The following is a 27,900-nucleotide window of genomic DNA, read 5'->3' as shown; positions in this document are numbered from 1 at the left end:
TAGAGTTTACTATATTCTCCAGACTCAAACACATAAGTACTAATAGCTCTGTCCCTTTAGGAGACTCTTTGCAGTACTGTGTCCCACTACCCCCATGAATTCTTTAGGTTGGGTCTAATATTTTCCAGTAATATACAGAATGGGATACAAAATGCTGTCAGGCAGGTAACAGAAAAGAGAAAAATATAAATATTTCCATTTTACAGACGTTCACACATTTATAACATTTTGGCTCAATAAAAAGCTAACCCAATAATTAAATGTGATAAAGTATAGTTTGGATGTTTATACATTCATGTTAATCGTATTCTTGATTTATTTCATGTTTCATTTGCTAACTTAGAGCATATTGTGCAATGAAGAATAAAATAGCTGCATGACAAGTGACTTCCTTCTCTCAGTGGAAATTAAAAGGTAGCCTGATAAATTATAATAAGACAGTAAGAAAGGTTCCAATCAGGAGGAGACAATTCTTTCCATTTTTTTGTTTGATTGCTGGTAGCAAACTGATCTGAGGATCTACTCCAGCTCTTTCTCTTTTTATCATACAGTAAATCTTATTTTCTTGCTTTCTGAAACACAATATAACAAAAAATAACCTCACAAACTCAAAGAAAAAATCCTTGCTCCCCCCCCTTCCCTTGGCAGTACTTCCTCCCATGCTTTTAACTAAGGGCATCTAAAATACTGTCAAACAGCTACAATGGTATCTCTGTACAAGGCTTTGACTGTGTCAATCACAGCACCTACCATTCCCTTACCAGCAACAACATGGATTCTAACACTCAGACATTAAAAAAAGTCAGGCCAAGAGAGAAAATACCGAGCTTTACAACATGCGGTACCAGTAACATTTTACCCACAGTAGACTCACCAACCAGATGTGTTTCAGTTTCTGTGATAAGCCTAGATTAATCATATCCTCTCCTCTAGTAGGAGCACCAAGTGTAAACATGTAACGCCCCTATTAAAAATAATGGCAAAACAGAAGTTCACTCTTTCTAGAACATACCTTCCTATGGACACTCCTAAAATGTATAAAATAGTGTCCACAGCATCTCATAATAGAGGCAAATGGGGAACTTCAAACTCATTTCATACAATGCCATCCATGAGGGGTTAAATACACCCTGAGAGAAATTAATTTCTGGATAATTCAACGGCTGTGATTTCTGGAATATGTATTATCCCAAATATTTTCAAAAGAAATTGAATCATTTCAATGAATCTGTGCCATTCAAGTACCTGCTCCAGACAGTAACCACTGCTAAGGGTTTATATGAAGCTTGCATTAAAAGACTTTAAAAAAATGTCATGTTCCCATAAAAAAGTCATGCCTTGGAGTATAGACCCCCAAAGGAATGCCATAGACTCAAACTGCAAAATAAACACATACAGAAAGAAAGTATTTGTATTGTGATTGCAAATCCTGGTATGAGTGATTGGTATGACTTTCCTCATTACAAATCTCTTATTAGAATTTAAATTTCTCTGTAACTCCAGGTCAGAACAGAGAAAATGTAACTGCCTTAAGGAGTTTACGATTATGAAAAATAGAAGGATAAGCATGATACGTATGTCTTCTGTCATTTACTGAGCACCAAATCTTATTGAGAATATGAATCCATTTAAGGTTTATACCATTAAAGTAAAGGTTTATTCCATGCTGAAAATGTTTGTACCAGACTTTTTTGAGCCCTGTTTAATTGTGTCTGAAGTCTGATGTTGTAAATTTTATTGTTAAAAAGATCCATGAAAATGTCACTACTAAAGTTAGCTGGTACTGTTGGTATTGTAAATGGCAAGTAGAGCTCATATTTTAGATTTTGTGTAGTTGCTAGCTTTGAACTGTGTGTTGGATGCACATGAATTGAAGGAATGGGCAAACATAGCTGAGGCGGATCCACAGAGCCAGCATATTAAGATGTTTATAATTAGAGGCAATTTGTTTAAATAACTAGGTATGGATACTGATGTGCAAGAGAGGTGGAAAGGCTGTTTCCTTAAGCCAGCCCTATAAAATGTTTTATTCTCAGTGAGATGCTGCCATTTCATAGTGGGTTTCTAACACTGTGTATAGTTCCATCCACACAGTGCCTTTACTTCCATCCATTTCTAATCTCTTTATCCAGTACAGAGGATTTGGAGCCTATCCCAGTAAGCGACGGACACAAGGCAGAATACACCCTGGACATAGCGCCAGTCCATCACAGGACAGACAGACACAAACACACACACACCAGGGCCAGTTTAAATCTAACCTCAGAACCTTTCTTTTCAGAAGACTTAGTGTCTGTATCTGCTTCATTTTCTAATTTTGGTAGCACCTCTAACTGCTTGTCTTTCTTATATGCATTTACTTTGTAATCTGTGGTCCTTTTATCTGTTTTTACATCTACTGTATTGCTTTGAGATGCCACCTTTAATGGTGATATATCAAATAAAGTTTTTTTATTATTGTTATAGGGAAACATGATCAGATTTAAAAAGATCTAAAGTATACTAGTTTGTCACTCTTCTCATTCCCTTTGCTAAATGACTTTTCATACTAATCTGATCAATCTAACTGCCAGTTTTCTGTGCTTTCTCTATCCTGCTAGATTTGCAATTATTCTGAAAATTTTCATCTTGAAATAACTCATTTCTAAATACCTTTTTCACTGTTAACATCTTGCAGCAACTCTGCGACAAAATATACACTCTGACAGTTCATCCTGCTACCAACATTAAATAAAACAAATCTTAAGATTTCTATATTTATGTCTTTATTTAGTGGTTTCATTAGTGACAAAGGCTAAACTTTCTTGGAAAAATGTCTTTTATGTGTTGCGGAAAAAACTGACCCGCCTTAACAAAATATGTTTACAAATCCTTTCACCTGGCATTTTCGTAGTTAGAAATTATGGAACGCTCTGTTAAAAGCAAGGGAGTTTTTATGTCCGTTGCAGTTCTTTTGCAACATGAATATAATTATATCGTTATTAATTTCTTGAGATACGCGATTCCATATTATATTCCCTTTTAATCAAATTCTAAAAGTATGCTTGTTGACTCCGGTATCGCGTTAGTTAAAGACTTCGATGCTTAAAATGTTTAGGGAGAAATGGAATACTGGTGTGTATGTTTTCTTTAAAGTACCGAGACCAGCCATATACTGTATGTTTAAGTTCCAAAATTAATATCGTTTATGGACTTCACACGCGTTGCAGTATGCTCCTATTCTTTTTATGCTCAGGCACTAAGATCTCCCTTCTGCTTTGTGTAAGGATGGTATCAAAAGCAATCTTAAGTGGTGAGAAAGCTGTGCTCAATGTATTTAAGGGACTTAAACGTACAAGGAGATGCTTCATATTGCTTGACTAATTTTAAAAACTAAGTTATAAATGCAGACGCTCACTCGGTGCGCTGCTCTGGTGCGCCGGCTCTTACACAGTGCCTGTCTGCCGTAAGCATTACAATATACATACCCAACACTGCTTGTACCCATCTGTCATGCAAATAAAACACCTTGAATTGAATTGAATTGAGGGGAGAGGGGGGGAATACTAAAGACAATACTGGCTCAATACCAATACAGGCTTTGACGTGCTAATGCGTTGGTTTAACAGTCCGGGTGTGGCAGGCATCCAATGTCAACTCGACTCGATTGGAAGACAATGAACGTATTTTAGCCCTAAATGAATTAATAGCAAACATGGTTTACATAAAATACATTTTTCCAAGAAAGTTTATAATAATACGATCTATAGTTGAAATCTGAGCCTACTTTAAAAATAAAGGAAAAGCATTTTCAGAGAGCAATCACGCTGTGTTTATGTAGAAAAAGCGATTAGGTTTATGAGCAATCTAATTACCTATTCGCTTAAAACGCTATATAAAATAAAGTTCATTTAGAGATGAATGATCAGTGTCGCAGTTTAAATAATGGGAGTCAGGAAACTAACACACAGCGCCACCGGATTAAATTTGCCTGTGGAGTGTATCTTATTAAGCTATAAATTGTATTTTGAGCGCGTTTTTTGACTTTTTTTTAATTGCATTTTCGGCGCGGACAGCACATACAAGGGTTAATGAACTGCGCCAAGAAATTTAAAATACTATTCTTTAGGTGTGAGGGTAGGAGTGGACCGCAGCAGGCATAATCAGCAAACCAGGAAAACAAAGAACAGGACAGGTGAGATGTGTATCCAGAAAGCGAGTGATCAGAAAAAGGAAATGGAAAACGCAGAAAAAGGAAACGCTTTACAGGATAAAAACAATAACAACAGTAGTGGCTGGGCAAACGATTTTTTTTTATAGAAATACAAATTGAGATACTGTACTGTATAATGATGTGCATGAACAAAGGTATACTGCAATTTTCCTTAGATACGCGATTAATGCTTCGTAGGAGGAGGCGGTCTTTTCCTCTTGTCTAACAGTCTGTCCACAAACAAAACATTCCTGTTAGACAAGAGGAATTGAAAAAAAACAATTTTGTCAATGAAAACCGGTGTGTGTGTCTCTCCCTGCTGGATGTCCCTCTCACAAACTGCTGAATGAATAAAATAATTTTATTGAAAACGCGTTTGCGATTGTCTGGTATTTAATTTGGTCCCTTTTAACTGTTTTTCGATCTACTGTATTGCTTTGAGATGCCACTTTTAAAGGCGATATGTAAAATAAAGTTTTTTATTATTGTTATAGAGAAACATGATCAGATTTTCCCTGGTTCAGAAAAAAGTTCTAAAGTGCTACACATAACTTTCTTAATTCGATGTATTTAAAGCAGTGAACTACTGTAGGTGTCACATAACATTCAGAAATACAATCACGTATTTGACAAATAAAAACGATTATAATCTAATCCTTCCACATTTGATCCCAAAATCCCAAGTAATATAAATCTTGACGGGTAGAAAGCTATGCTGAAAGTTTATTAAGATACTTAGAAGACAAAGATACTGTATCAATTTATGTTGCATTAGCCTGATTATGATTAAAAAACACATATAATTAAACACGCGTTTGCGATTTAAATCAGAACACGATTTAAATCAATATAAATGTTTATATTGTAACGCATACTGTCCAGCCTCCATTTCTCTATAAAAATTTACTCTGTTGCACACACACACACAATAGAAGCAGGAACCGCTGTCAGAAGGGAAGATATGTTCAAAATATCGCAAATATCGATCATGTTGCGATATTTTGAAATATAAAAGTCAATTGATTGTCCATAATATCGCTATTCTATTTTTTCGAAGAAATGTTTGTTAAAAGAAAAGTCTAGCACCAGCTGGATTCGAACACACAACCTGCCAGCTGGTAGTCACGCACCTAGACCAGTCGGCTACAAGACAGCTCGCGTGAACAGGCAGGCGAAACAGCCCTACACAGCCCTGTCGCAGCACACGAATACCGTTATTAAATTCTTTAGATACGCGATTCCATATTATATTAGCAGAAAAGCTTAAAACTACCACTTTTTCACACGCTATTTCACATGCTAGTTAAATACTTCGATGCTTAAAATCGTTAGGGAGAAATGGAATACTGGTGTGTATTTTTTTCTTTAAAGTACCAAGACCAGCTATATACTGTATGTTTATGTTCCAAAATTAATATCGTTTATGGCCTTCACACGCGTTACAGTATGCTCCTATTCTTTTTATGCTCAGCTACTAAGATTTCCCTTCAGTGGTAAAATTCAATATCTACAACGGGCACAGCAAAGACGTTTACTGTAAGTCTTTCTACGACAGACCAACGGACCACGAGTGCCCCTGTTGGTCAACCAATCACGTACTGCGGTGCCACGCGTCATCTTGCGTCACACTGAGCGACGCCACCTGCGGTACGTGTCTGTAACGCGCACTTTGAATGGCTGCATCTGTACTGCAAAGAACTGTACAATCTGACCAGGAATGCCTACAATTTTGCACACAACTGTACTGTTTTGCACAGAAATTACAACACAGAGTAGTGTGTATCCTTTCAGCACTCAAACAACCATTCACAATTTATCCTTCTCCTTTCCAGATTCTGTTTGGTAAGGAATTTTACTAATATTCCAGAGCCCACAGCTAAACGTTTTTAAAAAGCAATCTGTAACAGCATATAGGCCTATCTGTCTTCTCATGGCTAGAAACTTCAGCAGCTGCTTTATGGGAAATGCAGGAGGAAAAGAACTCTTTATTATTCACTGTTTCACCTCACTCCTGCGCCCATGCAAGTAAGGGTGAAGGTCAATCACTGTCCTGTGATCCCAATCTCTAATCTGTCTCCATCTAGCCAAATCCTCTTTGCACCCAAAGACTCTAATCAACAATCACCAGCTACTGAACCACAAAGGCTTAATGCCTTCTCAAACAGGGAGATTAGGGAAGCCATCTTTTTTTTGCCCTGTTTTGCATCTGCTTTTTTCCCCCGTCAGATTCAGAACTTACCTATATGAGATTCTTGCAAGGCAGCGCAATCACATCCCAAACTCACTTCTCTTTCCAACAAGCTGTGCAAAAACCTCCAAAACTCAACAGTCTGAAAGAGAACAAGAAAATTGATACAGTAAATATAATATAAATGAGATAGGAATTTTCGGCTAACAGAAAAGCTCCACATGTACCATCACACAACATTATTCAAGTTGTGAAGAAAATTGCAATTCTGTTGTTCTGTGTTCTAACCTGATTTACTTTACAAAGAGTTCTACTGTAATAAGTAAAACAAATTATTTGAGGGTAGAAACCGAGGGTAGTCAAACACTGGGCCTTCCAATCTATTGTAGTGCAAGGCTTTTAAAGGGTCAGTTGGACACTGAATCTGCCCTGGAATTGGTTAGGTGCATTCTCAGACTAAAGAGCTATAGTACCGTGGGTTTTAGTTCTATCCAAGATTTTAATAATTCAACTGACTCAGCTATTGGGCTTGGTTTGTCAATTCTACCAGACATGTCTTATTTAATGAGACTTATTAGACTTCCAGCAACATAAGAACACAAGAAAAGCTCAGAACAGGCTATCCAGGATAGACCATCATATAGTTTTCTCTAATACTTCCTGACTCTGTCAAATAGAAGTTACCACCCTGATGTAGAAAAAAGTACATGCTGAAGAGCAATACCAGCAATAAATTGAAGATTATGGCTTAATTAGGGTCATAAGAATGGTGAACAAGAGTTTTTCCTCCCTTTTAAGCAGGTTAAGTAAGGTCATTATAGAAGGATTATTAGCAGTACCTGCCTCTATCCTGTTTAAATATACTGTAGCAACACTACCCTTAACAGCCAATTAGTGAAATCAAATCACATAAAAGTTCTTATTAGAAATTATCAAACCTCAATAACCTGTTACAAGCTACATTAGTATTAACAAATTGCATCCTGTTATTGCCATACAGTATGTAGTTTAAAAACGTTTTTCTTGCAACAAACAAAAAACATGACTAAACTTTTGTCAAAAAGCTTTGCATTTTATAGTCAGCCCATAAATCAGCACGCCCTAGACAAAGTGTCACCCCCAATTTTAATTGTAAGATGTTTTTTATGGAACAATTTTCAATTAAAAAGTTTAGCTTCATTAGATCTGCAGTTTAGACTAAACAGACCACAAAAACCTGAGAAAATTTGCTGATTACCTTGACGGATGTAATTTTGTATGTGCTTATTTGCAATATCCACCCCATAGTGCTCATGTTTCTTCTAATAATTTGTTTCTATGACTGATGATTCTCATGTCTTTTGTACGAAATGAAATGTAACACCAGTTTAGAACAAAATCTTCAATGTACTTGAAGCTTCTGGGAAGGGTACAGCATTATAATTCACCACCGGCTTGATAAAAAGAAAATTCTTTATATTCTTTTTCTTTGGTTCAACAATTGTGTCCTATTTTTTCGGATTTCTTATGAGAAGTCAAGGTTAACTTCTAATGCTTTGAATATTTAACATACAGTAATGAGCTAAATAAAAACGAAATGCTAATCAAAATGACAGATACAGTATTTCGCAACCTGAAGGAAAAAGGTCTGGACTTGAACAGTGCACAGGCTGGGATTAGATAAAAAGGAAAAACTGCCTTTACACCCTGTGCTAGGATTTGATAATATAATATAGCTGCAGTGAAACTGTACAACACGGGTACGATCTCTCACCCCGTCCGCCTTGCCGAATTTAGCCCGTCTGAAGGCCTCCGGGCTGGGAACAGAGTCGACTCCCAGTCTGGACAGCAGGTTGCAAAGCGATCCTATCACCTCCTTCATATTCACGTTTCGTTCGCGTTGCATGTTCGTTTATTGCAACATCTACAAATAAATTTATCATCACCAAAACTTCTCAGTTGTTAAAAGAGAGTTTAATTTTCCCGGTAGCACAACGATCACGCACCGTTGTCATGGTACTGCTGTGTTAAACTTCCGTATAATGAAAGAAGCGAAAAGACAAGACAAAACAGAGCACTCAAGCTCGAACATAAAACGGTTGATTTCCCTAGCGCGCCCCCTGTCTTGGCTTTTCGTCTTCTGTTCTGTAATTGTACTGTTTTGTATTTGCAATTTGGTAACATTTTATCAACGTTCTTTTCTGTACACCGCAGGGTGGGGATTTGAGAAAGTCAATACCTTGCTCGGATCATGGTCCTGCTTTTTTAAATGTTGAATTCTAAAAATTCCCAAATTTACAATTTAAATGAAATACAGTACTTAACTCAAGGGTATAACAGGTGCTTAGATTTAGAACTTACGACCTTCCAAACACTAATTCTAACGGCTACACCACACACTGCTGTAAAATGTCAAACTTATCAGCCAGGGCCAAGCAATTAACCCTTATTATTGGTTTATCAGCATAAAATAATCAAATCACGTGAGGTCATTTGAAAATCATGTAATGCATATATTTTACAGACTGGTCATACTCTGCTCAGTTGTGCTGCCGAAGTACAAAACACGAGATAGCACCTGAAAGAGTTCAGAAAGCTGGAACCTACATAACCTACAGCTTTAAAGGCAAGACAAACACAGTGTGTTATAATAATAATCTCTTATAACAGAGATCAACAGATTACTAACAAACACATTGACAAGATAATCAAAATGTTTTATGTTCCTTTGTCTTAACACAAAAATATGCCCTGGCATTTTTCTGATAATGGTAGCAGATATGCCTTAATTTATTCCTATGTTGTAATCAAATTTCCATTGTCACTTCTTAATTTCATGTACTTTCAGTTTGTAAAATAGTTTATGTTTATCTACAGACTTTGTATTTCTTTAATACTCATTTATCTTCCTTTTTGTTCACTTTTAGAGTTCACTTTTAGTGTGTACCAGTGACTGGTATTCACACATGGGATGAGAACTCAGAATTGAAAAAGCTTAAATTATTTCCACACAGCTAAATCTGTTTGTTTTTCAAAGATGATAAAAGACAGTTGTAATAATAATGGGCATCAATTCTACACTGAGAAACTGGTTATTTCATCCTGAACTATTTGCATCCTGTCCCTAACTTCACTGAACAAAATAATGCATTTCTAGAGTTCTGCCTTGATAAAAACTGTGACATTTGGTCATTGCTACAGAAATCGACTCTTAAATGACACTGCTCTTTATAGTGATGCTTCCTTACATATATTTGTGCAAATTACTTCTGATTACTTCTAGTCCTGTGTCTTTTGCTCCTTGGACTCCTTTGATCCTTATCCTCTGCCATACTCCTGCCTTTCTGCAATTATGTCTTGTCTAATAAAAATGACAAATTGATCATTGATCTTAGAGAGTATCATCTGTTGTTAAACAAGCTACAGCTCCAAGTTCCACTGAAGGCACCTCATCTTGATCCTGGCATAAAAGCTAATTATAGGCCCATTTCAAGATCGCTATTTTTGGTAAGTCTAGCTTCTGTAGAGCTGAGTGATTACCTTGCCATTAAAGAGCTTTCTGAGTCATCACAATTAAACTTTCATTCTTGGCATAGCACAGAAAGAGCTCTTGTTTCAAAGTTTCAAAGTGACAAAGGGAAGTGACAGCACTGATGGATATATTAATGTGATCAGTTCTTATATGAGATTCAGTCAGAACACTTGTACTCCATCTAAATCTTTTTTGTCAGGTGCAATATTGATACGGTAAGTCATGGTTTACTAAAGTGCTAAGAAACCTGCACACAATAAAATAACAGGTTTATAGGAATGGAGACAGTGAGAACTACAGAAGAGCTATGTCAACTCAGCAAAGTAATTAAACATACAAAAGTCCAATATAGGAATAAATTAGAACAGCGGTTAGAAAATAACCCCACTGCTCTTTGGAGGAGCCTTCAGATCATCACAAATTATAAAAAGAAACCTCCCAATGTTATGGCTAACTAGTCTCTGCCAGATAGACTAAGTAGGTTTTACTGAGGTTTGGAAAAACAGAGGCTTTTTAACAATGATCATAGCCCCTGCATTCTGATTACCTCATCAGTTTCTACTACCTCATTGCCCTCATTTCTTCCCTCTTCCCTTCAGCCACGAGTAGCACACATTGAGTTCTCAAGCTGCCCCTCTCCTCTCCAGCCTCCTCTAATAATCAAAGAATGGGAAATTAAAAAGCTCTTTGCAAGACAGAACTGCAGGAAAGAAGTTGGACCTGGACTCTTCTGCTACATTGAGGCATTATGCAGACCTCAGAGGTGTTCACTGATATGTTTAGTCATTCATCACTGTAACATCCTGCCTGTTTTAAATCCTCCACTATTGTTACTGTACCAAAGAAGGACAAAATAGCTTGTCTTAATGACTATAGATCAATTGCTCTTACTGCTTCATAATGAAGACTTTCAAATTTATGATACTTTGTTATCTCAAAACTATTTCACAGCTCAATTTTCTACAGTGTGTATATAAGCACACATATAAGCAGGTCAGTGGATGATGCTGTTAACGTGGATCTTCATTACATTTTGCAACACTTAGAATTCACAGGTGTGTATGCAAAGATTGTAGCTCTGCATTTAATACTATCATTCCAGAATGCCTTTTTTTGTAATTAAATGTTCCATCTGCCAGTGGATTTTGATTCTTTCACAGATAGAAGTCACCGGGTGTGGCTAAGCACTTATTTGTCAGGCTGTTTGTAAATACTGGTGTACTTCAAGGATATGTGCTTTCCTTTTCCTCTTTTCCTTGTTCACCAACAACTGAACCTCTAGCGACTCTTCTGTCAAAATAGTTAAGTTTGTCTGTTACATCACCCTTGACGATGAGACCATGTACAAGATGAGTTGGTTGGTTTCATTGTGCGCTAAAAAACACTCAGAGTTTAATACCCTTAAAACAGTAGAAATGGTTGATTCCCCCAAACCACTCCCCCTGGTAAACAAAGATGTGGCTGTGAGTGTGGTAAAGTCCTTTTATGATTGCCATGAGTTTATGAGTTATGATTGCCAGTACCCTTAAATGGAACATGAATATCACCAGTATCACAAAGAAAGAACAACAGAGAATGTACTTTTTGCCCCAACTGAAAAACATTAGTGTCATTAAACCAATTCTAAAGCAGTTTTACAGAGATATTATTGAGTGCATTATAACTGCCTCTACTGTATAACTGTTTGGTTTTGTAAAGCATCTGTCAGCTCCAAGCTCCAAAGGCTAACTGCAGTGTGTTTCGTTCATTTTGTGAAGAGGGTCATTGCCTGTCATCTGCCCTCCATTTGAAATGTGTACAGTTCCAGAGCAAGTGGGAAGGAAAGATTGCTGATGACCTCTCCCACACAGGTTACAGTTTCTTTTCTAGATCTGTCTTTTTTGCTTAATCAGAATTCCCTGTCATACAATAAGTGCACTGTCTTAATGATGTCTGTTGTCTTGTTTGTGTATACGTTTTTGCAGCATCAAATACACCAGAGTAATTTCCTTGTACATGAAATGTACTTGGCAAATAAATGTGATTCTGAAAGTATCTGCTCTTTATATTACAATCCTTAAACAGTTAACTTTGTTGGTTTCTGCAAGCTCCAGTCCTGTAGGTCAATCTGACTGATAGAAAACACATTTTGAACTGACATTAATTCTCTGATTTCTTTTGTCTCCATTTTGAATGCTTGATAATTTAATGTTTAAGGTTGTCTGTGATGGCATTGTTTTGTAATGTCAAGCAATAGTTTGAAAATGAAATAGAATCAGTGGGCCAGCACAGTGGGAGCTGAAGCACAAGCAGTTTATTGTTCAGAGACTGCAGGCTCTCCACAGGCTCACCAGGAGTAAAAGTCAAAAATAGTGTCTTATCTAACAGACTGTGCTTAATTATGGCTATCACAGGAGAAGAACTTAATAATACCCAATTCTTTTTGAAATGGTAAATATCTCAAATAATTTACTGAGTACTGAGACATTAACCTGACATGGATCCTCATTTAGCATATGTGAGAAGGAAGGATCTAGTGGGGATAACCTTTCTTCTGGAGGTTAAATAAAAGCACAGGAAAGTAGAGCTCTGTTATAACTTAAGGCAAGAAAGAACATGTGTTCAACACTTAAAAAAAGGTAATTGGAATACAAATGATGAAGCAGTACTCAAGTTGTCTATGTCAGAGAATTTAAAAGACAAACATTATAAATTAGTAAACATTTAAACTAGGAAGAATTTGAGAAATTATACTCTGCATAAAAAAATGACATTTTACTCTCTTACAATTTTCTAAAAGTCATTATCACTACAATACAATCCAGCACCTAATAGCACCTCTATTTTAGAACAGTATGTCAATGACAGAATTTTCCCTTTGGCGTTACACATTATTATGAAGGTTGACACCAGGATTACATTTTAGGGGGATTACATTAATTGAAAAAAGATCTATCCATCCATTTTCTGACTGCCTTAAAATATATATACTGTATATAAAATATTCCAGCAAGCACAGAGTGCAAGGCAGGATACTCCAGCCCATTGTAGGGCACACACAGACAGACATACTCACACCCACTCAGACCAGGGCCATTTTTTTCCAGAAGCCAATTAACCTACCAGTATGTGAAAGGAAAATCACAAAAACATGGGGAGAACATAATAAACTCCCCAGGTATATCTGTTCTCCAGGTTAGTGTCTTATCCTTAAAGAAGGTGAGGCAGACAAAAGGGAAAAAGAGGGACTGCACCCTGGATGAGATGCCAGGCTGTTGCAGGACCACACATACATATGGAAGGTAATTAAGACACACTGATCAATCAGGGCGCCAAAATATTATTGAAAATGGGACTGTTTAAAGGGCTGTACAGTGGCACAGTGGTTGGATTGTCTGCCTCACAGTGCTGGGGCCCTTGGTTCAATTCCAAAACTGGTACAGTATGCTATCAGTGTTGAATTTGTATGTTCTGTCCTTGGTTGCTTAGGATTCCTTCAAGGTGCTCTGGTTTCTTCCCACAGTCTAAAGACATACTGGTGTCAAAGGCTGTGGTTCACCTGGTTAATTGGTTTCTGTGGAAAAAAAACTTGGTGTGAGTATTTGTGTCTACAGTATAAGTGGTCTGTGATGGACTGATGTCTTTTCCAGGGCTTATAATGCCTTGCCCCTGTTGCTTGCTGGGCCAGGATCTGACTCCCACACAACCCTGTATTGGATAAAACAGTTAGAAAATGGACAGATGGAAAAGTTTAAATACAAATTTAATTTAACATCATTACAAATATTTTAAATATTAAAACAAGAAAATATTGTTCTAATACAAAATCAATGTATCATGAAATGAGATTGAAAGAATCATCAAGTACTAAAAAAAGTTTTATGTTTTAACAAAATGAAAAGTCTTTATTAAAACTATGAACAGCATGTGAAATATCTTTAACATTGAATATTTAATAATATAGGGTAGTTATTGTAATTCTATGGATAGTATCATAGTTCTGAAGGTCAAAAAATGATTTCATGGGAAAGGTTCTCTTGTCTAGTGGCAGAACCTGATGGGTAGAACAATATAGTTTTAAGGGGGGTTACCCTTGGGAGTGATTCCCCTAGATGCAGATGATTATTATGGTTTGTTTATTCATAATAAGATGTTTTGCAGGAACGGAACAAAGAGAAATTTTACAACTTCAGCTAGAATTGTTCTGCAAAACGGCACAGCTGAGGCAGGGGAACAATGTGTAGATTTTTCTAAGAGTTATTACCCAGCTGTTGCAGATCTTGTAAAAAAAACCCTAAGAAAGATGCTGGGCTCCAGCCCACAGGGATTTACCTGTGCTGTAAGAACTAATGAATGAATAAGAAGACTGGATTCTGGTGAAAGACTTCAGGAAAAAGAGGTGGTGTTTGCTCAGGTGGAGGGGGCCGTGCCAGGTGCCCTGGATTCATGCTTCCCACTGTGGAGGGGTCGCGGACAGACTGGGCGGGGCGCAGGAGTGGTGTCTCCGCAGGGACGGATGGGGATCGCCTGCTTGGGACTGATGTGCACGGCCTTTTTCCTTTTTGTGTGGGGGCCTGTCACCGCCCAGGGGGAGGGGGAGTCTAGCGCGAAGTCTCTTTGTGTACAAACTGGCTGGGTGAAACTGATGATGAGGGGGATATGAGTAATTTGTGGTATAAATTTATAAATCATACTGTAAAGTTAAAGAAATTTAATGCATCTTGTTATGTATGTGCTTTAATGCCTCATTATACAGCCTCACCCATTTCTCTCCTGGTTAGAATCACTGTTTGGGCCAGGGGGAATGTTTTTCTTTAAGTTACTAACACCGATTATAGGGGCTGTGATACTTGTATTCCTGTTTTTATGTTGCTGTATGACATGTATTATTCCAATGCTTCGAAATATCGTAATTAATATGTTTACGCATCAGAATATTCTGATAAGAATGCAAGAATCCGAAGTATGGGTGCCTCCTGGGAATCCATATGAAGAATCTAACTTTTAACCATTTTCAAGAATAAAAAGGAGGGAATTGAAATGGAAATCTAATAAGTAAATTGATTCTTAAAATGTAGAGAGCTATGCAAAAAATATATTGGTGCTTTTAGAAAATATATTTCAAGGATGTAACTGCTGTGCTACAGTACGTGCAGATTTTTAGAAAACAGTGCATCAACAAAGTACACTGTTTAGGTTACTTTAGAAGACAATGTACCAAAACAATATATGCTGTCTAGGTCGTTAGTTTAGCTGAAAGTAACTGATAAGCTTTGAATAACGAATCTAGTGGTGCTCCTTCTTTCGTTTTATGATGTAATTTGTTTTGTCTTAGGGAAAGGGGAAGTTTTAGAAGGGACAAAGTGTTGAGCTTTCTCTTACAGCGCAACATCTTATAAAAACCCTGTGCTGCTTGTAACAAATTGAGTCTCTGATGCACTTTGTAAAGTGGCAGCAGGGCTCCCAATATTGCAATATTGAAATAAAGACCTTACTCAGGTGAGAACTCTCTCTTGTGGCTTCCTTGATAGTTATATTTCCATGACAATAGAATAAATCTAATATCAAAAGAAAAGGACTCCTGTTATACAGCTGTATGTACTACCTCTGTTTAATGAACTGCTGCTGTATGTAAGTCAAAACAAGGAAACATTTTAACAAAGGGTGGATTTTCATTCACAGACATACAAAAAAATGGTGTAGATTCTGTCAGCAATACATCCTATAGAATGCATCTTGTATAAGAGCCCAAGAGCCCAAAGTGTGATTATTTGGGGAAAGCAATTTAAATAAGAGCTATAACAAAAAGTAACTGTTTAAAATTACATAATGTTTTCATATTACCTGCAGCTATCAAACAAAGTTTGATACAAAATATATGAACAGCTGTACTTATACAGGCTAATATGGATACTGGATACACAGCAGTATTATATAATAATCCACAGACAAAAAGCATTTAAGACGTTTTCTTACATTCTTGCATTTTTTTCTTAACTAACTTAACTACTGTATTGTAGTGCCTATGGCTCAAACATAAACAGTTGGTATTTGACAATTATATTCTAAATTAAACACAAAGTATTTCAGATACACTTCTACCTTGGAGTCTTTTAATTCAGAATACAAAAAATCACTGGTTTACACAACACCTCCTATGGTAGTAATATTGTACTGATTTTCTACAGAAATAAAATTATGTTCAATTTATATGTCTGCCTCATATTCTTTAAAGCTTCAGTTTTCACTCTGAGCAAACCTTCAAATATTAAATACATGCATTGACACTTAACATTTCTAGCAATAGATATTGTACTTTAGCAAAAATAATACAGATGTTTTGGTTCAGTAGGGCTTTCAGATTTCAACACTTGCTTTTAAAGCCACTTAGTTAAAATCCTTAAAGACTTTATGGTAATTTAAGAGCATAAAGGTGTCTGCCACTGCAGGTGAAAAGACCTAAATTTATCACCTCTGAGGATTATTTTTCAGTAAACAGTATATGAAAAAAAAGTTTAAATAATGCTGCTTAATAATGATTTAAAGTTAAATCTATGTAGAAATGACATAACCTACTGCATTTCTTACAGAATGCGAGGAAAAAACAACACAGAACAATGTTAATTTAAAAACATTTAATGTAAACATAGAACATAGATCACTCTAGCAATCCAACCTGTTATTTACATAGCCATTCAACTTGTATATTTATTTATACAAATACTTTATCTAATAATTTATTACAAGCCAGTAAAAATCACTTTATAAATAATATGTTCTTCAATCTAACAAGTAAACAATTCTATAGATTTTTTTTCTTTCACAAAATAAACTTTTTTTTCTTGCTCTCAGACATTTGTTAATGCAGTGCACCAAAGTGAAACACCATTTAACTGACAGTAGGCAGGATAACAACCCAAGGTCTTCCTTAATAAGTTGTAATAAAAGGTGAAAAAGTAGGAATTAAAACTTATGTGAATTGAACAGTGTGTTTAGTATGTCATAAAAGTGTTGTACATTCCATCCCATTTAACAGACAACCATGCTTTGAACATGGGCTACATTTGTCATTCCTGACACATGTTCACATGCTGAAAGAAAGAAAAAGATGAGACTGCATTCACTGTGAAACTCCAAAGTGATTCACCTTTTTCATTCACTTTAGAGGTTCTTTCATCACTGTTGTACACATTAAGTCAATTTGTACATGCCAATGATGGACAGTGAGGTTGTCCTTTAACTAAGTTAAACCAGCACAAGCTTCAGGATAGAAGCATAATACAGTCAGCACATTGTAGCAATGTATTAAAATTTGACCCCTACTAGGCTCTGTGAAAGTCAGGTTTGCTGCAACATGGAGAAATTGATCCATGCCAACTGTCTTCATAAACATAAAAGGTAGTTTTGAGCAGCCTTTACTTTTATAGCCAATAATGGAAAAAATAGTCATGACCCAAACCACATTTTGCTTATGATATGCCTCTACTAAATCAAACTGGACATGTTAGGGTTTTGAAGTGTCACTGGAAACTCAATATTTTAATTTAAACACATTTATCAAAACTAACATATGGTAGATTACTGTGCATATCTCTTGTGCTGTAAAAGAGAATTTTGTTCAAGTAAGAGGCAATAATTTCTATAAATTCATTGATTACTGCATCCAGACATGTAAATCAAAAGTGATACTGAAACTGGTGTATCCAGTTTATGCTAAATGTGCTTATGTGACCAGAAAAAAACATTGCATTCTTTAAATTAATGCTTCCTGAACTAGCTGAGAGTTAACAGAACACCAAATAGTTAATATTTGCTTCTTCCTTGTCCTTGAATCAGGCCTCTAGTGCAGTTGGTTGATTCCATATACATATTTTATAAATAGCAAAAAGACCAATTGGTCATGGAGTGTCCAGTGAAAGTGTACTGGTGCTATAACAATTTAAAAAAAAACTGTAAAAATAATAAAAAAAAACTTTAAACATAACATAAAAAAAGATTTTAAGCCAGGGCTTTTAATTAGCTTTCTCCATCTCCTTCCTCTTCATCCTGTTTGATAACTGGGTTTCCTAAAGAGAATGAATATATTGGTTGAGGAATCATATTGGTGTTCAGATCAAGCTAATTTATTTAATGTAGCCTTTTCACTTCAGCAGTTTGCTCAACTCAACACATGCCACATGGTTATCCATCAATGTACTTGACTATAATACTGAACCATTTTTGGCCCCTTTCATTTTATCAATTTTTACATCATTGCTGAAAACAGACAACTTAATACTCCCAACATTGAAAACAACTCTTACATAGTTTTCTGTTTTCATCACTGATAAAAGTGAAAGCAGTCTGATATTTATTGGTCATGTTTTACTTGAATGTGGACATACAGGTTTAGCAAAAAACCTCAACAGAGGTTACATTTCACCCTATAATAACATTCAGAATTGTGTATGATTATGGCTTTTGTGGTATTTATTTTTCAAGTAGCACAATTATCTTTAAACCATAATTACCATTATTGATAAAATTGATCTAATTCTGGCTAAGAAAAGTACTTAACATTGCTTGTGTTTTAGATAACTTTAACATATATTGTATATTGTATACAAATGTTTGGATTGTCTATTTTATGGTTAAACAATATTGTCAGCAGTTCTTTGATACAGCATGTAGCAAAAATCAAAGAGCTAAACAAGGTTATCAGAAGAATGAAAAGTGAGTTAAATAAGTCATGATCATATCCTTGAGGTCAAACAAATTTGTCTGGTAAACCAATCAGCAGTTCAGTCAAAATGTCATGATACTGTACGTACATAAAATCAAATTCAAATAAAGTGCTACCCACTTAAAATAATCAAAAAATTCTGAAATACTTCTTACATGTCCAGAAATTAATTAGAAGTATTCTGGCATTGCTTTCAATACCATAATTTCAGTACACTGGTTGGATAACAGAGTCACAGAGTCTCAGAGATCTAACAAACAATACCACCACACACCAAAGCATATTATGTACACTATTAATTTGTTTAACTGAAATTAAAGACCCAGACATTAATTTGGTTTTAATCATCAAGTTAAGTACAAATAGAAGTGGACCTGGAAGGTGTTCATTTATGCTATACTGTACATTCTCTTTATGAAAAATATAATACTTAACTCAGACAAGGAGAAAAAGGGCCATCTTTGCTTGCTGTTTCACATTTTTATGTCTATATTTAATTTAAATGTATTTATTTATATTTAAATGTATTCAATGTATTCCAGAGAATCTGTAACATGCAGAGGTACCATTTGCATGGTACAGTGCTGTATATTGTGTTAGCAGCTGAATGTTTGGGATTTGCAATTTCCATGATTAAGTAGGACCCCAAAGATGACACTTGATCTGATATTCCCTGTGCCACTACTGCATCTTCAATCATTAAAAAAGGACTTCTTCAAATTTTAGTCACTTGTCTATGAAAAATGACTTAGATGTAAGTATCTGTAGAAATGAAACAGCACACATTCTAATCCATGTTCATTAGAGTCATGTTACTGGAGCATGCTTAAATTGGACCTGGCCACTGTTGACCACAGATCCTGTATTGTACTACTGCAATACTGAATGTGACCAGTAGCCCACACCAGGAAACACAGCATAAAATTACTAATTTTGTGGGATCAAGACAGAAGTGTAAGGCTCACACATGGGAACCAATGTGCTTGCCGTCAGGTGATGTTGCCTGGGGTAGTAGTACAATACTGCCAAAATATTGCTCTTTTACAGCAGCGCCAAATCAACATGCTCTTCTGACTAACTCTCTTTCTAATAATGTCCTCTATGGACAAATTATAGGAAGTGAAAAGGGCCAATTATCAAGAAGAATGGTGAAGAGCTATATATTTTATAGTGGTATTCTCTTAATCAAGAAATTGACTGGCATCATGTAGATTTTGTTAATGACTTTGTTAGTGCCCAGTGGATCATACACTTACAACAACCATCTCATTTGTAATGTTTTTGCTTCTGAGCATTTAAGAACAACTTTACTGACATAGTAAGATATAGTAAACTAGGGATAGAAAATCTCAATGCTTAAGGTATGAAGAAGCATTTGGTTTTCTTTCCACCTCTGATCTTTAATTACTTACCACAATTAATTGAGAAGATAAGTCAAATCTTATCTTGGCTGGAAATGTAATGGTGCATGTATACATAGCTGCTATGTGCTCTGAATGTGTCAAATTTCCACTCCAGTGTTTTCCACATATTAGTGATGTTTCCACAGTATTAGTGATGTTTGGTGATATTGATGATGTCACAACTTACATGTTGTGCCATTTTAGAATAATAGCATTTTTTGTGTTCAATCCCCCCATTTCAGATGAGAGTAAGTATTGGGACACTTAGCTGCCAGGTGTTCCTTATTGGTCAGGAATTTCCTGTTGTATTGATATGTACACATAAAAGATCAGTGAATGTGTAGTGTTGGATTGAACCTTTGCTCTACCCTTTGGAGTCTGCAGTGCAAAATCAACAATTTGGAATATACTGAAAAAGAAAGAAACCATTGGTATACTTGGCAATCGGCGATGACTAGGTCAGCTGAGGAAAACAGTTGATCATGGTAAAAGTATCAATGCTGTGAAGAAAAAGTCTAAAACAACTGTTGCTAAAATCACCAGCAACCCTCACAGTGAAGATATCACAATCTACTGTTTGCAGAAGACTGCAACAACAGAATTATGAAGACACAAACCTCCCATCAGGAGGTGTTTTTTTTACCAAAAATAAAATGGCCAGATTACAATTTGATAAGAAGTACAGTGACGAGCCACTAGAAGAGTTCTACATCAAAGTGTTAGAGAGAGCTCAGACAAAGATAAACCTCTCCCAAAGTGATGGTAAGGTGAAAGAAAGTGGAGAAAGGAACTGCAGATAATACAAAGCACACCACTTCATCTGTGAAACATGGGGAGGTAGTCAAGGCTTGGACACGCATGGATGCTTCTGGAACTGACTCATCTTTATTGATGATGTTACTAATGATTGTAGCAGCAGAATAACTTTAAAAGTGTACATATTGTAAACATCTTTTCTGCCTATGTACAAGAAAATGCCTGCAGACTCATTGGCTGGTGATTCATCATGTAGCAATACAATGACATATCAATGATGAAGGAGTTCATTGGGGGGAAAAAGTGGAAAGTCTTAGACTGGCCAAGTCAATCTCCTGAATTAAATCCAATCGGGCATGCATTTCACTTGCTAAGAAGGAAGTCAGAAACAATCCCAAGGCAAACAGCAACTGTAAATGGCTACAGCAAATACTTGGCAAAGCATCTCATAAGAACAAACCAAGAGTTTGGTGATGTCAGTGAACGCAGGCTTGATGCGGTTATTTTGTGCAGAAGATCTGCAACCAAATTTTTGGTAGAATAAATTTTATTCTACTTAAATTTACTTAATTGGTTACTTAATTTGTCCCAATATTTACTAAAATGGGGGGACGGAACACAAAACTTGGTATTATTCTAAAATGTTAAAGCATATATGCAGAGAAACACAGAAATAAAATGTGACATTCTGTAATTTTGCCTCCTATTTATCTTTTCATCTCAAATATAAACTGCTTGAGTATATACATGTAGCAAAAATAGCCATTTTGAAGACTTATGGAGGGCACTGAAGTTCACACTCCAACACATTGCAGTGCCACCAAAAACAGTTACACAGTTAGACAGTCAAGCTAAGCTTGAAACCAGTGACATTCTACATTATTTGACAGTTCTATAATTGACTGCTTATTTATTAAAATATCTATATACTATAACTAGGTTAATCAATTGTTCCATTCTTTGGAGACACTGGTGTTTAAATATGGATTTTGTTTTTAGTTAAAAATGTAACTACTTAAAACTTACCATCTAGTTTCTTTAGTTTAGGAAGTCGCTTGGTTGCCTCTTCTATCCAATTGCCTTCAGCAGAATATTTCTCTTCTAGGGGGTTTCCTACAAACACTAGATCCACCAGAGCAGGTAAATCTGCCAGCTTGATGAACTCCCCTGAAATAACATACAGTAAAGAATAATTTACAGATACAGGCAAGTGATTGGCAGGATATGATTGAAGTCTTGGTATAATGGGATTGGCTGAGAACAACATAGTTCTCAGCCAATCCCATTATACTGCAAAGTCACATTCCAATTAAGTTACAATTTTAATAGTAAAAGTTAACAACAGATTTGTAACTCTAAACTACCAATTTATGCTTCTATGGTAGCCATTTCACATTGAAAAAACGTGACATTTTGGACTTATCGCTCTTTTCTATTATTTCAGTATACTAAAGGAAAATGATTAATTGATTCCTTTTAGTTTATTGACTGCTTGTCTTTGCCTTGTTGATTAGTCTGGGTTCTCCCATCCCAGTTTCTTCTTCATACTACTTGTTCTCTCACTTGATAAACTTTACTGAGCTGTTTGAATTAATAATCTGACTTTTTAAATAGTTTTCTGGACCCAAAAATTTGGAGGCTTGAAGATCAACTATAAAATGTTACAGGGGTCACTTATAACTCGGCAAACTTGACCAGAAAAGTAATTTACTCCAAGAATAGGTTGAGCTCTATTGTTCAAATACCACTGCTGTGAGCAGGGACATAAAGAACTAACTGGAGATTTCAAATTCAGTGGGTGTAAAAATGAAAAATATAAAACATTTAAATCTAAACTTTTAAGTTGCAAATTAAAATCTAATCGAGCATGGAGACAACTATTTACTGGCCTACCCCATTCTTTCACAAGGTTATTGGACATGTACAGGACCCTCAACTTCTTCATCACATGAATGCCTTTCAGTTTCTCTATCAAATTGTAGGAAATCCAGAGTTCCTCCAGGGTATCACCTACTGCTTCCTGCAGGGAAAAACAGAAATGTGAAATAGAAGGATTAGTGACTGCTGAAAACAATGACTATCAAATTCCTTTGATATTCTGATACACGTATCAAGTATCAGGATGGGTTAACTCTGAAATTGTTCTCCTCCTGCTTACTTTCACTTTTGTTTCATAAGGATATATCTAATGCAGCTTCACACATTAATGTCTGGTTTATATTTTGTTTGATATTAAATGCATACAAAAAGAAAGAACATAATAAAACACCCAATTAAGTATCCAATACTGCATGACACAGAAAACATTATAAAAAGGATCAATGCACACAGTTTTTTTAATTATCTGCCCTTGCTTTTTCAATGTTAACTGTTAATTGATACAATCAAATCACCAGAAAAAAAATTACCAGTCCATTTAAATTCTTTATATTGTTCCGCCCCAATGATAATATTCGTAGATTTTCTAGGAGAGAAAAAAGTAAAGTGTAAGCAACCAGTAGTATGCATTAAATTATCTATATCCAATTCTACAAAATTAACTGCTTAAATACATTTATTTTAGGACATATCCAAGAAGTTACTTACTAAAGAATGCCCAAGCCTGTCATAGGTTATCTATGACAGAAACCTTATTTAAGTATCTAATCATCACATTCATTAAAAAAAAAGTTAAAACATTTGCTTTAAGAACAATGATTTTGGTCAAATAAAATACAGAATGTCCATTCAAAAGTCCAAAACATAATATTTACTACTACCCTCACTTGACCTGCTCAGTGAAGTAAACTAATAACAAAACAGATGTAGCATTACAGTTTGATATTTTTCAATTAACTGCTTAATTACTACCATTAGTGTTCTTTCAGAAGACAGCATCAGATAAAACCAGGAATCAATATAACATACTAATTTTCAAAAGCTACCCTGAAATAGGTTTTGAAATTTATATTCTCTATGACATGCTTATCACTGTATAACAGAAATAAAACAACATACAGTACTTATGTGTTTAAGTACACATACATTTTATGTGCTAAAAACTAATAATTATGTAAAAACAGTGGATGCTTCATGTACAACAGAGTTCATCAAAAGCAGAAAAGCTTTATAGTTCATTCAATGGTGGGAACTGGACGTTATGTTTTGGGCTAATGGCATGGGAGCTTCCCTTAGCAGAAACCACTGTATGTCATTAAATATGGGTTATTTTGATCTTAAGGAAGCAAAGATTTATTTCATTGCATAATCAGTGATGCTGAAAGGTATGGTAGATGGATATAACTTTTTGCACAGTTTATACTTACTAAGTCCATTGAGATTGGCTATTTTTTCAATGCAGTTTGTTGACAGTGATAATTTCCTGTATTAAGTGAAAATCAAATGAAAATATGAATGTTTTGACCTACGGTGACTTTTTTACATTTTTATATAAACGATCATATTTTTTCCTTGAAAGCATAATAAAACAGGACTTCTGTCAGAGAAATGTTAAAAGGTCACATTTGGCAAGGGAATAATATATAATACTGCTTATATATAATAAAATTATAATAATTCCGCACAGAAGTTTATGCGGAAATGTCATGGACAAATGTTCTATAAATTGTAACCGTCAACGTCTCTTACATTTTTTTAGCTATTTAAATACAAGAAAACCGTACCTAAACAGAACAAACAATTTTGTTACTTAAGTGTCATTTCAGGAGACAATTATGCTGCAATAACCTGACTGATACATGACCACAAATACTAATCACTTACCACTCTACCACTGTATGCTTTTAAGTATAAGGTAAAATAACATGCAATACCTTGAATGTGCACTGAAATGAAAAGTGATTGTAACTAACTTTGCCATTTCTTGATGAGGATTAGTAGAAAATAAGAGTTACAAAGAAAATAAAATTACGTGGTACTCATCATTATTCAATACCTCTATTTTGGTGGACTGAGAAAGCAATAAAGTGCATGCTTGTAGTTCTTTTACATAGCTCATTTTCAAGAGGCACAGCATGTTATAGACCATTCATGAAATAAAAGTGTAACAGCCACAAATCAAAGGTCAAACTAAATGGAGAATGCTTAATCAATTCAGGGCTTTACACAAATCTGTTTCATTACAATTCCCTCAAAATGATCTGAATACAAAGTATTCCATTTAGTCACTGCCTGCTCTGGATAGTCTAGCCTAGCTGACTGGCTGGACAGCAAATGACTAGTTGTGCCATAGTGATCAACAACTGAAACCCAGCTGCACACATAGTGCTTGAGCAATGTGAAACATTAGGCTAAGGCAACTAGTTCTGCTCTGAGAAACTGATCATACAGTATACTCACTCGCAGTTTACCAAAGTTGATAATGAGGCATCCATCTTTTCAATAGGAGGGATCTGTCCATACAGTTTCACTGCCTTTGCTTCTCCTACTTTCTCACCTGCTTTCTCCTCCTGTTTAAGAGAAAAGAAACTTACAGTTTGGCCACAAGTCCGGGATTTGTTCTTTAACAATTACAGAGCACTATATAAAAAAATGAAAATATGAATACAATCTGCATTTAATTAAACAGAATAATCCTTATTCGAAATTAATCATCTGTGCTTAATCTGTTTACTTATCAGGAATGCAATTTGCAATAATTAAAAAAAAATATGCGAGAAGTCTGGAGAAGGCACATTCAGCCCCACTTCGAGAACGAGTGATGTCACTCAGAACACTGCATGTGCAATACAAAGGAATGACCACTATGCTATAATTAAAGTCATAATTGAAACACCACTGTAAAGTATGCATGGAATTTAACCTTTTCATTTTGTGCTGGTAAACAAAGAAAATTCACTGGTCATCACTTAGTATTAGGATAGTGAATGAAGCCATTTGCATTTGGGCTTTTTCCTTAAAATTTCACAGGTTTAGCATCTGTTAATCTTAGGACTTGTGAGGAAATATAAACTTTAAAATATATACTGTAGCTCTTTTTACTCTAAAACAATAAATAAATGTTTAAAAAGTTTATTTTCTCTCTCCAGGGTGTATTTTTGGCATTATAAACAGTGAATCAGATTTTCTTGCTATTATCACTTCAGATTATTTCAAAACCATGCCTCAAAATCGAGCTGAAAAGCACCTTGAAGACAACACTCTCCAGCACTTACTCTTCTCAAACACCTTTTTTAACAAGCAGGAACAAGAAAAAAACAGAAAAAACAAAACAAAAAGGGACTACTTACAGGAAATCGGGACTTGCAGAATAAGACAGAATAAGAACAAAAGTACCTTATGGTTGGATTTTTTCTTTTTATTACATACCTTGTATAAGTGCAAATCACACAAGGCAAATGCATCTGTCACATTAAATGATATTGTTATTATACAGTGGTAGCAATAAATGAAAAATGTCTCTAATTGCAAATGCAGCTCAAAACATCCACTTTTCAGATGTGTTCTACTTTCCTGCCTTTCTATGTAGATTTTTGTATCATGTGGGGGGAAGTATTCTATATACTGTAGGAAATGGGAGGAATTTTCACGTGAGAGATGGGAGGCTAAGAAAAAATGGTGCAATGAGTGTTAATACTGAAAGTTCTACAATATAGTTTTCAGAAGAAATCTCCATGTGGTATACGGGAATCCTCATCTACATCCACAGATGTAGATTTTTGTATTTTGCAAATTCTTATTTATGTATAATAATTAATCACACAATGAAAATTAGCGAATCATCACCAGTTCCTCAGTTCAAATCTGTATTACATCTATCACCTGTTTATTAATACAACATACACTCTATTACAGTTAACAATAAAAAGAAAATACATAGTACAGTCCTTGATAAGGGATATGCTTCACCACTTCACTTACCCACTTAACGAGTGCTTCTTTTATTGTTGTTGCCTTGGCCTTAAAAAGAGAAAAAATGTCTGTTTGGTGAATAAGCACAAGAATAATCACTTTTTCATTGAGATGTTTCTAAGCTTCTGCTTCCAAAAATGTTGGTAATAAAGTTCAGTAAAAAACCTCAACTGTAGTGTGGAAATTAGAATTTACCCGTATGCATCATACATTACAGTATATTGTATATTGAAAAGCATGCCCTCAAATCAAAAGAAAACACTTTTTTTTTCTGGGGGCTATTCATAACACACTGCAATACTTACAATGTTTATAACAACAGGAACTCTTAGTAAAGCAGGCTGAATCCTCTGCAAACCATACATTACTACAGTAGGTCAGTCATGTGCCCTGTCATTAATGTGCTGTGGCCAGGAGTCCTCACATTACAATGGAAAACAATAGCTAGGCACTGCCAGAGTTGTGTAGGCTGCTGTCAGCTATGATATCAGTAAAAAAACTCAGACTTCATGAGCACTCATGAATCTGTAAGGTTGTCATTGGGAGAAGTACAGTAGGCTGTATCTCCCTTTCGGCGAATGGTACTTTTCCTGTCTGGCTTGCCACAAAGAAAAAAATAGCTGGTAAAGAGATTCACAACATTACAGACCACGGTGATTAATGAGGTTCAAAACAGAATATCATTAGAAATAACTGAAATCTTAAAATTAAAAAGTGAACAAATAAAGATTAAAACTAAAGATGGACGTCTACTGAAATTCACACAAATGAATAAGTGAAGCAAAATATTACACATTCGTAAGGACATGAGTCAACTTTCTGAGATTTCTCTAGATGGTGTCTCAAATTGTCTACCTAGTAAACAACATGTTGTTCTGGTTACTGAGAGACATCAGCAAGTGATTCAGTGCACCTAGTGGTGGACAAAGATGTCTTTCATTGTAAAGTGCTGTAATATCTGAGCATGTTCAATATCAAAAGTATGCTGGCATTTCATTTCCAGACAACACTAACAATTTGACAAGGAGTCCCACTTAAGAGACCACAATTGTTAGTCCTAGAGCAAGTTATGACATTCACTGCCACTTTACTAAGGTCAAAAGTCAAGGCTGCAACTAGAAAGACAAACTAAAAAAAATGTGCTTCTTTCATAGTAACTGTACTGTGTCTGTATGCAAAAGTTAAAATATATGCAATACGTTTTCAAGGAACTTATGTATCAACCCATTCTAAAATTGTGTAGTAAACAGAATCGTTCAGCCATACTAAATGTTTGTGGTCGCTAAGTGAACATTAATT

At 35.4% G+C, this 27,900-nt stretch overlaps 2 protein-coding genes across 2 annotated transcripts in view; both read right to left on the bottom strand.

Moving 5' to 3' along the window:
• The window catches only part of tedc1 (tubulin epsilon and delta complex 1), a 72,136-nt gene extending 63,782 nt beyond the window's left edge, over positions 1-8,354 (bottom strand). The window contains exons 1-2 of the mRNA XM_088925094.1: positions 8,134-8,354; positions 6,432-6,522 (exon numbers count right to left, since the gene is read on the bottom strand). Coding sequence (XP_088781220.1) covers positions 6,432-6,522; positions 8,134-8,265 — 223 coding nt within the window. The 5' untranslated portion in view covers positions 8,266-8,354. The remainder of the gene's footprint in view (positions 1-6,431; positions 6,523-8,133) is intronic.
• An 8,136-nt stretch (positions 8,355-16,490) lies between these two features.
• Positions 16,491-26,966, bottom strand: dnal1 (dynein, axonemal, light chain 1). The gene is made up of 8 exons (XM_088926035.1): positions 26,907-26,966; positions 26,611-26,649; positions 25,090-25,199; positions 24,057-24,112; positions 23,160-23,215; positions 22,645-22,771; positions 21,778-21,918; positions 16,491-17,936 (listed from the first exon to the last, which is right to left on the bottom strand). Exons 1-8 carry the CDS (start codon positions 26,964-26,966, stop codon positions 17,887-17,889), a joined length of 639 nt encoding a protein of 212 aa, XP_088782161.1. The 3' UTR covers positions 16,491-17,886.
• Between the last annotated feature and the right edge of the window lie 934 nt (positions 26,967-27,900).

Source organism: Atractosteus spatula, chromosome 9 (assembly GCF_055471065.1).
Source record: "Atractosteus spatula isolate fAtrSpa1 chromosome 9, fAtrSpa1.hap1, whole genome shotgun sequence".
Lineage (NCBI taxonomy): Eukaryota > Metazoa > Chordata > Actinopteri > Semionotiformes > Lepisosteidae > Atractosteus > Atractosteus spatula.
This window is presented reverse-complemented; position numbering and strand designations above follow the sequence as displayed.